Here is a 15,277-nt window from a genome sequence, read left to right as displayed (position 1 = left end):
GCAGGATCTCCGATGAGACTAGCTGTCCATCGACCCCCGGGGGAGCGTAAAACCCCACAACTACCTCTTGCAGGAAATAATAATAATAAAATCCTTCCTAGGAGCTTCTTACAGCTCACTGTCCGGTGATGGACAGTGTTGTCTGTATCGAGAGAACACTGTCCGGAGGCCGGCAGTGCACTGAAAAAAGCTCCGAGCGCCAATAATCTTAGATGTTGACGCGTCTTAAATCATTAAAAAAAATAATAAGAATAAGAATAAAGTGCTTAAAATAAAAAAAGATATACCATTAATTTTTTCATAATCTAATTTTGTTGGATCTTTAACTCTGATAAGAAATGAAGCATCGTTGATACCACGGTGGGGGGTCACTTCAAATATCCCGTTGTCTTCTTCCAAATACATTTCAAAAGTCCCATTATTGCCCTGGAAATGTGCAAAACACTATTAGCAATTTTATAAACATTTTATGCATCTATTCTATAAAACAAAAGAAAATATTGCAAACTTAATGAATAGACAATCCAAATAAAGTACGTATAGAGTAGAAAAACAAAAATTAGGCCATATTTTCAGTCTTAACACATATTCCTTAAACTGGATTATTTTCAACGCAGATTCTTAGGATCACTTGTAGTCCAATCCAAGGTAAATTCTCTGAAAAACCTTAGGTCCAATGAAAAGTCATAGGAAGTTCACATTTGATATTAGCTTAGATGACAACAGAGGAAGCCACAATGAGGTTTGGGAACAAATCGGACAACCGAATATGACTTTTCTGCCTTATGACTTTCAAGTTGTAGAAGGTTTGTTGTTCGCTTCCTTCTCTAACAATGAGCTTTTAAAATACATCATCAAGAATATAATTCTTAATAAGGATCACCTACCTGATCATGATCATAAACCTGGGGTACGGCCGGAGTTAGAAATGTTACTGGCGTATTGGCTTGCGCATTTTCGTTGACTTGACATGTATATTTCTTACTTCTAAACGTTGGTTTTTCATCATTTATATCTGTTATGATTATAGTCACTTCGGTTCGTGCAGTTGGCGGCGGATATATTGATCGGGATTCTTCTCGTGCCTGTAACAGATGAATTAAGTAGATTAACTAGAAAAAATAAATAAAAGTGTTTTGCAGGTTTTAGAGAGTCTATTTTTAAAATTGAATAATCCAACTAATATTCATTCAATTTTTATGGAATAAGCACCATAAGCGCGGATCAGCTTCACTTTTTACCGACTCGATACAAGTCGACTTGTATCACATTACTGTGAAAATTTGCATTCTCAGCATTTACACACTTTTAGCGGGTGTCATCTCTTTCATTCTTAAGATATGAGTTCGCGAATTCGTTCCGCTACTGGTTCATATCTTTAAATTGCTTCTAATGGTATTTCCTAACATGAACCTCCTTGTTTTACATTCCGCTTTTCGAGGGTACTTATTTCCGCCAATTGAACAAAAGCGTCTACAACTTATCGTGAGGGCCCAAGACTCACATCCACAAGTAAGGGTTGAAAAGTATATTCCATCAAATATTTTTAGCTTTGTTTCTTTTGATACATCTCTTTGGCTGAAGATTATTTTTTTTTAATGGCTTTGTATAACCTTCCTGATAAATTAGACCTAACATGGAGTTCATCTTTAACTGTGCCATCCAAACTGATATACACTCCCAAATATTTAAAGTTGTTGGCCTGTTCATGAAAATTAAGCGAAAAGGAAGAAAATTATTGCCAATTCCAGTCATAATACTTTTTTTTTTTCTAAACTTTCGGCCAAGCTTTTTGACAATTATATACACACAAATATATTATATAATGTGTACATTTTAACAGCAAAGGTTGGTATGTCTTCTGTCCTGACTGTTTAGGTAAAAAAAATGGCAAAACATTAAGACTGAAATATGCAATAATCTTGCTTTCTTTTGGATCAATGAATCAGTCATCAAGAACGATGAACAGTAACTTAAGTGATAAATAAATATTAACACTCCTCAGAAGGAATGCCTTTTATCTCGTAAAATTACGATTTTTTTTTTCAATTATTTTGTTTCGATATTTTACAATCAATAAAAACTACCTGAATTTCCAAAATGAAAGCTCCATTATTGTTATTTATAATTGATTCTCTATCGATAGTTTTTAGGGTGTAAACCTTCCCAGTAGATGGTTCGACTTCGAATACACCTTGAGCACCACTCAGAATCGAATAGGTTATCTTATTATTAATCCCTCTGTCACCGTCTATCGCTCTAACTGTAAAAAGAAAAAAAAATACTTATTATTAACGTAGGCTTGGAAAAGTGTTGGCAAAAAATGGTTTGGATAATTCTGTTTGAAAGGACTGGTCAAGGTGAAGTTTGGCAAAAGTGGCAATAAATGGTTTTGTTGTTCGGCTGGGGATTACTGAGCAACGCAAAGAAGACCAAGTCAATTTACCTGTTGGGTGGCTTAATATATATATACATAATATCATATTCAATCCTTAAGGAAAGCCTACCGCAAAGACTTTCAGTAAATAAATTAGCTACAGGATTCAGTGTGAAATACCTACAATGTATAGGGGGAGAGATACTTTGTAAAATCCTTAATGTTGGGAGTAGCTGTATTTGGGAAGGGGTCTTAAATTGTGAACACACTATTTCTATGATTTGTTACCATTACAAAACTTCCTGCTTAATCAGAGGAAGACAAGGGAGTTGCCTTTACCTTGCAACACTGACGTCCCAACCGGAGAGTCTTCACTAAGCCTAGTTACAGGTGATACAACTACAAACTCAGGCGGCTGATCTTCAACATCTTGTACTTTTACAACCAAAGCTGCTGTACCAGTGTTTACCTAAAAATTAAGGTAAAATGATTGATTTAATTCAATAATCAATTTACATGTTTATTATTAAAATGGAAAAAATACAATTGGTTCTCTCAGTTCATTGTTGTCCAGCAGGATCGTGGTATTGAAGTGAAGACTGGTCATTCTGATGCAATAACAACTTGTCTAATAAAGATGTTTGCTCAGTATGAGATAATCTATTAGAGAGGTATAGTCAACTCCTTGAATTTTCTCGATACAGTGGAGTATTTCAATTTCTCAACTAGCTGCAGGCTCTAAAGGGGTACCAATTTTGACAGATCTTCAGACTTACTAACTAACCAATGGATAATTTAATTGCCTTTAAATAATATGACACATATATTGCTAACTGTAATTAAAACGTGTACTAATTTATAATAGCATAATAACTAGGACTTCTTCCAACTTTGAATTCTCTATCCAAAGTAAGCTCCGTCAAGATTGAGCTAATTTAAACCTATTGCATATTTCAAAGTTAAAGAAAAAGAACATTTAATTCTTTTAATCTAATCCTTTTTATTTCTATTAATTTTTCGATGTTATTCTAAGATTTCCGTCTAATATTTTAAATGAATTGCTATTTCCATTCTGTTTATTTCAATTTTTCTCCGTCTTGTTACTTTTGCATGTTATTTCCATCTATTTTGTTAAGATTTTAGTATCTATCTCCATTTTTCTTAAAACTATGTTACGAAGCAGTAATTTCAGCTCAGTTCTCTATAGTTTTTCCTCTTTGACTTACTTCCTAGGTGAAGGTGTACATCTTAAAGATGAATGAAATAAATAACAATAAATTTAATAAACTAAATAATTTTAACAAACCCTTTCATTATTTGATCTGTCTATAGCCAATACTTTGAGCTGATACAGAAACTTTCGCTCGTAATCCAACTTGCCGACCAATCTAATGACTCCTTTTCCGTTTACAGTTGACACCGTGAATGGATTCTCTTCATTATCCAGTTCTTGCAAATGATAGTAAACCTTAAACGAAAAATAAGAAGTTAAGTATTAATGTAATTGTTGATTTTTTTTGTCAAAAAGTGCGTCAACAACTGAGGATCACTTGCACCCACAGCCTTTTTTCATTGCCAGCCTTTGCACAATGTTCTGTCGTGCCATTTACGATGTAACAATAATGCACATACAAGAGAGCTCCTAGGAAGAGAAACACCTAAAAGGCTGACTGGACTCAAACCCTGGTTTGAGCTAACCATTAATCCAGATAAATAATTTCGTGGATGTCTTTTTTTTTGAAGAATCAACAGGATCAACGAACAATTTTAACTTATATAGGAAAAAATTGCCACAGTTGGGTGTTTTACAACTTTACGTATTTTCGTGCAGGTTTTGAAGATCAATCCCTTAAACCAACTGTCCAATCTGACAATTTCAATTTTCACTAATTAACTAACATACCTGCCCATAAGGACCTTCATCAGCATCAGTCGCTTCCAGTGTGGTAAGGATACCTGGGCCGCTGTCCTCAGGAATGGATAATGAACTCTGATAGGGTTTGAATATCGGCTCATTGTCGTTAACATCCTCAACAAGTAGTAGCATGCTCTGTGTAATGAAATTACCATCGCCAAGACGGCCGTCTGTCAATGTTAATACCATCATGTATTCATCACGCATCTGGAAAATAAAAAGAAATAAATAAGTAATGCTGTTGGTGCTCTAGCAAGCTATTAAAAGGGTGGTCGCCCTCTTAGAAAATATCAACGCTTGATAGTGTGAGTGAGGATATTCTGTCAATGAGAGAGTTTGAGACGTTTACGCGAAGAGATTTAATTAGTTGTACAAAAAAAAATTTTAGGATCAATGTGGAGGGTTTGTTACGCTCCTAGAAGGTAATGAATTTCATGAACCAGATAAGATAGTAATCGATAGCAGTTGGACTGCATGGCTGAATTACAAACCTCGTATCAGTATATCCAAAGAGAGGTTTTCAGAAGTGCAATCGTCCATAAATTTCCAACCTTTGTTTGTGGATTCTGTGTATTGAGTCTTTTGTCGAAATAAAATTCTGTGAGGTGAACTTAGGTAACAGTCGATATAACAATATGTATCTGATTGTGTACTCATTTTATATAAATGTACATAGTTGAATTGTATATTAAGTATGACCACAATAAGTTTCGTGTGAGAAAAGTACTCAGTAAATAGTACTTGGTTTGTGAAATGTATATACTCGTAATTGAACGGAAGTGAAAACTGTACAGATCACGGAAGAATTTTAAAATTTAACATTTATTTTAGTGAAATTTCAATTCAATTTGAAATAAAAGGATTAAAATGTAATATTTGTTAAATTTGACTAGTTGAAATAACAGACCACAGTTGGGTTAAACATTAGAACTTTGATTTGTACTGCTGTAACTATGGTCGTTCCATCAGGCAATTTGTGTTGTTATAAGTTAGCTTGTTATCTTGCTGCGCATGTATAACCAGGTTTGTATTCATATTTTGTATTTTGGTTCCCCTAGGAGTTTTAAATTATTTAGCGCAAACCCAAAAAAGTTGAAAATTATTGAATCTTACTAAAGAGAGAGCGTGAGAGGGAGAGAGAGAGAGAACTGCAGCACATATCCCGAATGTTAGTTTGATTATTTGACTGCTCTGATCCATCAAGCTGGTCACGAGGCCAACAGCGTTTCAATCGTAGTGGAGGACGATCTGGAATCGTTTTGGAGGCAAGATTTTGAAAAAGAGGATTTGTAAAGAATGGAAGAGAGTCAAACAATTTTCTATATTTAGATTTAGATTCGTCAGTTACGTATGAGATTTTGAGGTCGTTTACGGAGGGTGGAGTTAGAGACATAAACTGGAGAATTCGTAATCTGACGGAGAATTTTTGATTGGAAGGACTCTGGATCTTTTGTGAATTGGAAAGTTTGGCTGAACTCCACAGCTTAAGTCCGTAATTCCAGATCGGTTTAGGTACGTTGTTGTAAATTAGTCGTTTATGTTCCAGTGGTAAGCTTCGATTGTCTGCCAATTAGTGGCAACAGTAATTTGTTTCGTCGATTGCGTTCAAGTCTTTTCAGTTTAGTGTGCGGATTCCACGTTAATCTTTTGTCGATGTACATCCCAAGGTAGCGAACTAAATTAGCAGAAGGAAGAGGAATTGAGTTAAAACTTATAGAGGGACAAGAATTACGATGCAGAGTAAAAGTTATCTGTTCGCACTTTTGAGTATTGAATTTGACTCTCCACTTTTTGGCCCAGGGTTCTAGTTTGTGAAGATGAGATTGTAGATGTGAGGAAGCTGAAGTGGCGTCTGAGTTAGAAGAGAGAATTGCGGTATCGTTAGCGTAAGTGCAGAGCAGTGTGTGCAGAGTCAGTTGGTAGGTCAGATATGTACACAGTATAGAGAAGCGGTCCGGAGAATACTATCTTGAGGTACACCAGTCCTGACAGAGAGTGGCCGGAAGAGGCAGATCCACAACTTGTCTTTAAAGAAGCGGTCAGTAAGAAATGATAGTGTAATCGATAGTGTTGATGGAAGAGCTCTTTTTAACTTCCACAATAGTCCTGACTCGATCAAAGGCCTGAACCACGTCGAGAAAGACCAAATATTTCCTACCAGTAAAATAAATTAAAAATTTAGAACAATACCTCTCTGTCCAGCTCTTTGTTGAGGTAGATATTTGCTTCCGTTGAGCCTAAATTCTCAATTCTGATTACATCCGAACCACTGTATTCTCGAACACCAAAAGTCAATGGATCTCCATCAGGATCCATACCTCGTAATCTATAGATTAAACTACCTGTAAGTAAAAATGTTTCTATTAATAAATTTTATAGCCCGCTCAATTACCAGAGAGTCCTAAAACTCCCGGGGGATATGAGGGTTCAAGTGGGTACTTGGTTGATTAAAATGAGCTTTAAATAAATAAATGAGGAAAGCTTATTTCCAATGAAAACTTTTTTATTCAGTTTTTCCAATACCATTACGAGAAATGAATATAAACGCGCTGGAAAATTCTCCAAACATAATTAAAACATTTTTGAAAAGAGTTTTTTCAGATTTCCTTGGTGATAAAAAATTTTACTAATTAAAAAAAAAAATGCAATAGAGGAGGGAAGGGATTAGCTATGAGGTTAGCATTCTGGACTTCCACGCGGAGGTCCCGGGTTCGAATCCAGCTGCTGACCCTTAGATTTTCTCTTCCTAGGAGCTTCTTAGAGCTCACTGTCCGGTGATGGACAGTGTGGTCTGTAACGAGAGAACACTGTCCGGAGGCCGGCAGTGCACTGAAAAAAGCTCCGGTCGCCAATAACCTTAGATGTTGAAGCGCCTTAAATCATTATTTAAAAATAAATAAATAAATAAAATAATACAATAGATTAGAGATAATCAAATTTATTTTACTTATCCACGGGGATTTTTCTATCACTGAAAACTGAATTTCAAGGAGCAAATTGTTTCGGAAACTCAGAGGAAAATGTAAGATTATCCTCCTCTCTACTAGTTTTACAATTGTTTGCCAAAATTCATCTTAGCACATATTCATCGTTGTCGTTTGATTTACTTTTTCTTAATCAATAAAAAATGTTTATCCCAAAATTCTACTAAAAGTAAAAGGTTAGTGGTTAAAAATGAACTGATTACCGTATCTATCATCTCACAATGTTAATGGCCAATTGCTATAAAAGCGAAAATTGGTCATTCATATTAAGGTCCAACTGATTCTAAGCACAGTAATAGAAGAGGTTTTACTTACCAACTGGTGATTGGTTTCCTTCTTTCAATCTTAGCACAATCTCCGTCTGTCCGTCGATGAGAAATCTGGGCGGTCTATTCCCTTGACAGCTACCGTAGCTAGTAAATAGCACAAACACTACTAAAAGGCTCTTCCATCTACATTTGGACAGATTGTCCAATTTCTTTCGTTGTATTATTATAACTGGCAGCAACATTATATCTTATTTAATGAATACACGGCTAGACCCCCTCCTCCGGATCGTATCCGTTTCAACGGGGGTGGTAGTCGACCGTTGGACATTGGTTATCGTCTAGACCAGGTTGTCAATTAAATGATACATCTCGCCTAAACTTGTGAAAGGCGACTTCGTAGAATCATTTCTCATTCAGTGTATCCATGATTGATGTAACTATCGAACACCTGAAACAATTAATTTATAAGTAGTATAATACAAACAATAAGTACTACTTAATTTAGTTTAAAAAAAGTGCGGTATCCTAAAGAATAATGAAACGTTTTAAGAAAAACCAAAACACTTTTTGCAGTTGTTGAATGAAACTTGTCAAATGGTCTAATTAATTCATTTGATAATAATAGGCGTACATATGTACGAGTATGTATGATAAATTTACATATTTTTTAAATCAATTTATCCCAACTTCTTTCTCCCCCACTATGTTATATATTTGCATTATATAACAATACAGGGTGCATCGCCAAAATCCGGACAAAATATCAATTTTTTCCAAACATATTTTTGATTGCAAAATCGAAAAGGTTTACAAAAAATTTTTTACCCACATTGTTTGTAAGGTCTCTAAAGAACACATTTACTCAATAGATCCCCCGCTACCTTGAATGACCGCCTACATTCTTGGTCTGAAGCATGTGAAGGCGCGCTTCAATGTGACACGGTCCTTATCGGCGAATGCCGCTTTAATAGCAGCTCTCAATGATGCGACGTTTGGATGTCTGGACTTGTTAGTGACCCTTTCAACTACGCTCCATAAGTAGTAGTCCAAAGGATTCAAATCTGGGCTGTTGGGAGGCCAGAATTCTTTCGACTAAAGCTAGTCGACGTTGTCCGACAACCAATTTTGCACCAAATGACTTGTGTGGGCGTCATACTGCTTTCCAGACGACACAGTCTCCATCCACGGCTTCACTACAATTGTCACAACACGCAAATAAATTTCTTTTGTTAAATTTTCCCCGTTGTTAAAGAAATGCAGTAGCATGACATCACCCTCACTCGACACAAATCCTAGCACGTGAACATTCGCGGTAAATTTCGTTCTTGCAACAATGGGGACATCTTTAGGGTCATGGGTGAGCCAGCGGTTATTCCTTCGATTGATTTTCGCATCCACAGTAAAAATTTTCTCGTCAGAAAAATACCTGAGTCGTCCGGCAGCGTTGTTTCTTAAACAATACAAAATCAGATTGCAGCATTCATCTCGCTTTGTCCTGGCGGCTTCGGTTAGCATCTGTTTCATTTTAATTGTTTAAGACTTATAGCGGAGGTCCTTCTCGACGAATAGTTTTTTCGCTCACATCAACAATTTTTCGCTCACACATTTTTCGGATCAACTGCCCTAGATCTTCAAAAATCAGCTCCTGAGCCTGTTGAATGATGTGCGCTCCTTCTTGTGTGTTTTTCTCGCCGGTGTAGCAAAACCTTCGATGGACTTCTCCGACTCATTATACTTCGCGATGACATCATACACAATCGATCTCGGGTACCCGAAGAACCGAATTATTTCAATCGCCGAGCGCCCAGCGCGAACACTTACGATAATCGCGGCTGTACGGTTATACTCCGCATTTGGTTTCAACATTGTGACTGTTTAGAGGTTATGATGGTTTAGTACATGCGTCAAGCTATATGAACGCTAATCGCGACATCTACCAGTGGTATAGAATGGCGGGAATCTCATTTGTATTTTGTCCAGATTTTGGCGCCGCACCCTGTATATATGCAAAAAGAAATAGTTAAATATATTTTAGCCTAGCCAATTATTACATCATCATTATCACTCATTATTTATTATTATAAAATTTCTTTAAAAGAACTCAAATTATTATTTAGAAATTAATTATTACTACAAGTAGCTACTTGTTATTAACTGTGTGTAATTTGCGCTCTCGTATTCAATTGTAAAAATTGTATTAAAATTTCGTTTTAACATTACGACAATAACATGCTGACTTCAATTTTCTCCCATTTTAATCATCTGTTTATTATTTTAATAATTTAATCATCTGTACATATCAGTATATTATCATAAATTCTTGAGATGTATTAGATAGGAAAACACAAAGATACTGGTTTGTTAAATAAGACTGGCAGCTGAGCTTTTCGTACTTCATACAAGCCACAAATTTAGGCCTCGCTTTACATTCACCAGGATCACTATGGCAACTTGAACAAGTATAGATAATTCCAGCCCCTGTTTGCGTGTATAATATAAACTCCAATGATGTATTAGTTTGGGAGATACTGGTAGTTTAACTTTTCGTATTTTTAAACAAGCTATACATTAAAAACTCTATATTTTGCATTTTCTAAACCACTTATTGCCTGACTCACAGCACCTAAAACCTGGAACTTTCAGTAAATATTCTGTTCAGAAATTAGATACGTTGGCAATACTTACAGCATCCTTTAAAAGAGAATGAAAATATAAAATTACAAAAAATTTTAAACTAATTGTTCTTTTTATAATTTATTAACTAAGTATACGATGTATGGAGTCTGCATAGTGCATGGCAGGAATGTTCGGACGACTTTGGGATTCGACAACAGCGTGAGAGAACACCAAATCTTTGCCAGTCAGCATGATATAGCTACCTTTATTTTCGTAAGTGTCACAGTAATTGGGCGCCGAGAATACGGTGATGCATTTACCATTATGATGTTCAGCTATGCCTTGCAGTATCAATTCATGACTTCTAATAATATAGATAAGACCATTTCTTTTCAGGAAATTTTCAGTCACATCTGGTCCGAACAATATTCCGCCCATCCCGCGTAAGTTGATCTGTTTACCGGTCTCTTTTTGCGGATCTGACCATAGCATGTCCGCTATCTTTTGATCACCTTGTGGAGGCTCTAAATCTCTTTTTAAATCTCTTATATGTTCTAGTGTTACGCCATCTTCACTGAATAGTCCACCATGTAGTACTAAGACTTTGTTGTTGACACAATGCGCCAATGGCAGCCATTGAAAGATTCTGGTAAAAATCTGAAACATAGTTGGTGAATATTTAATGCTAACCTCTTTTTCAAAACCAAATAACTTTGTCATAGCCAACGTTTCGTGATGTCCTCTATTTAAGAAGAATTTGTCAGGAAATGTAAGTTTGTATGCAAACAATAAGATGGCCACTTCAACGCAAAAAGAGCCTTTACCAATAAAGTTACCATTAAAAAGATATTTTAGCTTGTTGGATGGGAAACCATTATGGTCCAAAATATGGATCAAGTCGTAATATTGGCCGTGAATGTCACCACAAATTATTAGAGCCTGATCAGTGCCACCCACTTTAATTGGAACCAACGCTGGAACTGTTTTGAGTAAGACTTCCACTTCAAATAATATTTTGTAGACATACTTCCTATGCAAGACGCCTCCTTTCTGGAAGTATTTCGTTAACGTCGCCAGGAAACTCGAGTTTAACTTTTCCGTACGCAGCCTAGGTCCCTTGTAGCTGTCATGAACACTGATGGTCTTATAGTTGAACAGGTGTTCCACCTCATGCTCGCTCATGTTATCAGTGACCATTGATTCAAACATACATCTGTTTAAAGAGTTTTGACAATGTAGGTATTTACACTTAATCTTCTTAGAATTTGGACATAATTTCATCAATTTTTCCAAATCCTCCAAAGCGTTCACTATCATGCCCAGACCAACATAAGCGGCCGCTCGCCGATGATACGCTCTTTTGTGAAGGCCGTTTATTGCTATGGCTCTGTTAGCATCGTCTAAAGCTTTACCATAGTATTCCATTTTTTGAAATGCATAGCTACGATTACAATGAAAACTTGGATTATTTGGAAATTGTTTTATAGCAACTGTGAACAGATTGGCTAGTTGTTTGTATTTCTTTTCCTGATTATATTCTACAGCCTGCTTTCTTAAATGTTGCAAGAATTTATATGGGTCGAATTCATCTTCTAGCAGTGTATCCTTTTCATCTTCAGCCATAGGCGGCGGATTGCGTGACGGTCGTGGAAGCTTAATTTTTGGTTGTGGCCGTGCTGGAGGTGGCGGTGCTAGTCGTGGAGGCGGACGTTCTTTACGCATTGTCCCATCTAACGCACCCGGACGGCCCGCAACAGCTTTAGGTCTACTTGACCACATTGGTGGCTGTACAAACCGTTTCTGTTTTTTACGTTTTATTACTTTTGAATTATCTTTTTGCGCTTTTACTGGGGCAGTGATGTTTTGCGGTTGTTGTGGCTTAACATTCTTATCAGCTAGTTTTATGTTTTTACGACCAGAATCATTATCGGCCTTATTTTCTATTTTTACGGACATTTGCGGCACTTGATTATGGAATTTGTGAATCACTTCAACAAAAGATGTTATTGATTGACTCATTTCCAACACAAACTAATTAATTCTACACTCTCCTAATTAGATAACACTCCTTCACTAAAATAGTAAGTACAATTATAAATAAAGAAATAAAATAACTGTTTTTAATAGTTGCGTATTCACCTCAAAATAATAAATAATGTTGACCGTTACTTAGTAACAGAGTGTACATGGTGAGTTGATTGGCAACAGTGCTACTTAAGGCCTAAGATTTGTTTTAATTTTAAATCTGTTATAAAGACTCCTACGACTTCCTCTTCTAATTAATTACTGCTTCCTCTTCCTTAAGAGTAGGAAAGTATTGCAATTATGTGGAACTTCCTGATCAAGTTTTCCACGGCAATATCAGATTCCTTGTTTAAAATATAAAAGTGAGTATGGGTTACGGGGGGGGGGGGTAGAATGTCTTGTCGATGGAGTATCCGGCCAATTTAACTTAAAGCCGGAAGTAGCGGTCACTAGTCACTTTTCTGTGATCCATTTGATTTATTTGCACACTCTCAGTGCCTAAGTGATGAATCAACTAATGGATGAGCCTGTAACATCTAGATGATGCTGAAAAGTAAAATATCTTCATGCCGGAAAGAAGTCTGCAGAAACTGGTATAGCGTTTTAAACAAAATGTTCTATTTTTTTTTTTCTGTGAACTGAATCATCCATAGTGATGCTACACACCGTGCAATTAGGAGACATTCTCCGGCCTAGTTGTGCTGATAAGGTCCTTTACACAGCATGACCTTGAACCTGTCACTACATGCTTACTAATAGTATACCCTTCCAAACCAGGACATTTGGGAAGTTTAGCGTCATTCCTCCATTAAATAAGAAATTTTTAAACTTTCTTAATATTGCTACATTCTGTTTGACCTTTATTTGGTTATCAAAGGTCAATATCTGGTAATTTCCTACCCTCTTTGGCAATCGTTTCATTAGTTTTTAGCTTAAAAAAAGGCCTTTTTAATCCAAAGTTTATCTGTAGGCTCATTTCGACTAGATGACCGTTACAATCATAGGTTTTTAACCATTTAATCCAAAAAATCCCACTCATCAACCAATTTTGGGTGAATAATGCTTGAAACAAGAAAGCAAAAAATAAGAGATTGGTAAATATCTCTCAGCGAAAGTTTTGGATAGATTGGCTGATTTGTATTGGGTATTAACATACCCAATTTTCTTTTAATATTCATTCAAAACAGCTACTAGGTTCTCGCCAATGGGAACAGAGTTCTAGTTACCCTAATTTCATTCATACATCCCAAACGAGAAACCCTGATCACAAACTACACCCTACATGACTTCACCACGAAGGGAAAAAATCTGGGACTGTAGGGATCATTGTGAACGCCAACTCGTAAGCATCAGCATCAAGGTGTCCTTAGTGCTTTTGATCTCTATTTTCTGAAGTGGCACTTCACCACAAAATATAAAAACTGAAACAAACACCTGACAAAAGGAAACCTCACAGTCTTCTTGAGTCTTACCTAATGCCAAGACAGACTCGCTCTAAACTATTTCAAAATTCAAAAAGTAAGACAAATAAATTATAAAAAATACAGTCATGAATTTATTTTTATTAAAACGACCAGTTTACAAAAAAAACATAAATTTTTTCCATTTTATAAACGTAACGCTGTTACCAGGTCCCTTTTTTTTTGTTTCAAGAGATTGCCGTAGACAGCACCAAGTTCGTGATATGTCTTCACGAATTGTGTAGCACTTTCTAAATTCTAATATACAATTGATACCACATAGTATAGTTTATATTTTTTAAAAACTAGTACGAACCCTCGCAAGATATTCTTTTACATCAATTTACGGAAACGAATTTACTGGAAAGCTATAATAATGCTTCAACTTGAAAGATAACTTGAAACCAATCACCAACATTATGTTAACAACAATGAACAATCAAACATCGGAAACAATTAATTTTTATTATTTTAACGGAACAATTGCGTCTTAATTTTGGGTGTGGGACTGTTCTCTGCACATTTCTCGGAAGTGCTGAAGGTGGTGATGACACTAGGAATGAATTTGTAAATTTGGTAACAAACCATTTGGCGCAGTATAATGGGTTACCATTCTTGGTTACCTCTGTCTTTCTGGTAGCCAAGATTTGAAGAAGAAACCCACAGATTCAAAGTGTAGGGGAAGCAAGATTAGAGATGTTTTTTATTACTTCTTTTAACACAGGAAGTAATTGAGACCATTTAAAAAATTTTTATTTCCAATTTCCACCGGATATCCGTCCCAAATACTCGCACGACTATTCTCTCGAGCTTTCAACTGTGCTCTTCAAACTCTCAATACGTTGAACATCTTTAATTGGTACCCCCACACTATGCAGAAATGTAACTTTGCTGGGAATCCTAGCCCTCAATAGCTTCCCGAGAATTGCTAGAAAACTTTACTGTGTACTTTTCCGTTAGCCGGGCGCAAGCGAAAAACAGTATTGGGTAAAACTGTTTTCTTTACAATTCATTAATATTTGTTTATAGTTGAACTTGTTTTGCTTACTATTAATTAATATTTGTTTATAGTTGAACGTTTTCGACTTTTTTCCGTTGACTTGGCTCGCGTTTGGTTCACAATTGGCGACATTTGCGCCCGGCTAACGGAAAAGTACCCTTTACTGACCTAGAAGTGATAAAAGCCAGCAAATTCAGGTAATGAATAGAGAAAATTGTTAAATCCACCTTCTTTTTCTTTTTTACAGGGTATCTCAAAACCGATATTTCGGTGGAATTTTCTAAAAATCGGAAATCTACGCACAGTACCTTCTCATCCTTTTTAGTACATATATCCTCATGATCAGATGTCCAGGAGATCGCGATATACAGTGAACTGCTGATCTCAAACGAGTACTTTTCAAATAACCAGTAGGGCAGAATCTAGGTTCTTAGATTGGAAAATACTTAGGTGGATAATGTTGCAAGTAATGCAAGTAGCTTTCTGAAAGATCACGGCTACAGCTAAATAGAATTAGCGTGGGATACTTGAATAGGCCAGCTTCCATAACTTCACCACCTACAGTAATTTCTTTTTTTCATAAATTAACTTTCAAACCGTGAAATAATTACAGAAAACTAAACAATAACAA

The 15,277-nt window shown here is 36.0% G+C and overlaps 2 protein-coding genes and 1 pseudogene across 10 annotated transcripts in view; 1 reads left to right on the top strand and 2 right to left on the bottom strand.

Annotated features, from left to right (window-relative positions):
- Positions 1–10,133, bottom strand: part of Cad88C (cadherin 88C) — a 28,433-nt gene extending 18,300 nt beyond the window's left edge. For 6 of the 8 annotated variants that reach the window (XM_074135181.1, XM_074135179.1, XM_074135176.1 and 3 more), the window contains exons 1-9: positions 9,690–10,133; positions 7,592–7,993; positions 6,483–6,634; positions 4,281–4,499; positions 3,684–3,845; positions 2,717–2,846; positions 2,088–2,263; positions 888–1,085; positions 288–426 (exon numbers count right to left, since the gene is read on the bottom strand). In XM_074135181.1, the coding sequence (XP_073991282.1) occupies positions 288–426; positions 888–1,085; positions 2,088–2,263; positions 2,717–2,846; positions 3,684–3,845; positions 4,281–4,499; positions 6,483–6,634; positions 7,592–7,787 (1,372 nt within the window). In that variant the 5' untranslated portion in view covers positions 7,788–7,993; positions 9,690–10,133. Of the gene's footprint in view, positions 1–287; positions 427–887; positions 1,086–2,087; positions 2,264–2,716; positions 2,847–3,683; positions 3,846–4,280; positions 4,500–6,482; positions 6,635–7,591; positions 7,994–8,374; positions 8,858–8,971; positions 9,393–9,689 lie in introns of those variants that run through there. The other 2 variants (XM_074135177.1, XM_074135178.1) reach the window with 2 other exon arrangements.
- Positions 1–15,277, top strand: part of LOC141457867 (uncharacterized) — a 159,120-nt gene that overhangs the window by 53,530 nt on the left and 90,313 nt on the right. The window lies entirely within an intron of this gene.
- On the bottom strand, positions 10,303–12,180 carry LOC141458144 (serine/threonine-protein phosphatase 5 pseudogene; annotated as a pseudogene).

This window comes from Rhodnius prolixus, unplaced genomic scaffold (assembly GCF_049639745.1).
Source record: "Rhodnius prolixus isolate KJV_2025 unplaced genomic scaffold, Rpr scaffold_5, whole genome shotgun sequence".
Taxonomy (NCBI): domain Eukaryota; kingdom Metazoa; phylum Arthropoda; class Insecta; order Hemiptera; family Reduviidae; genus Rhodnius; species Rhodnius prolixus.
This window is presented reverse-complemented; position numbering and strand designations above follow the sequence as displayed.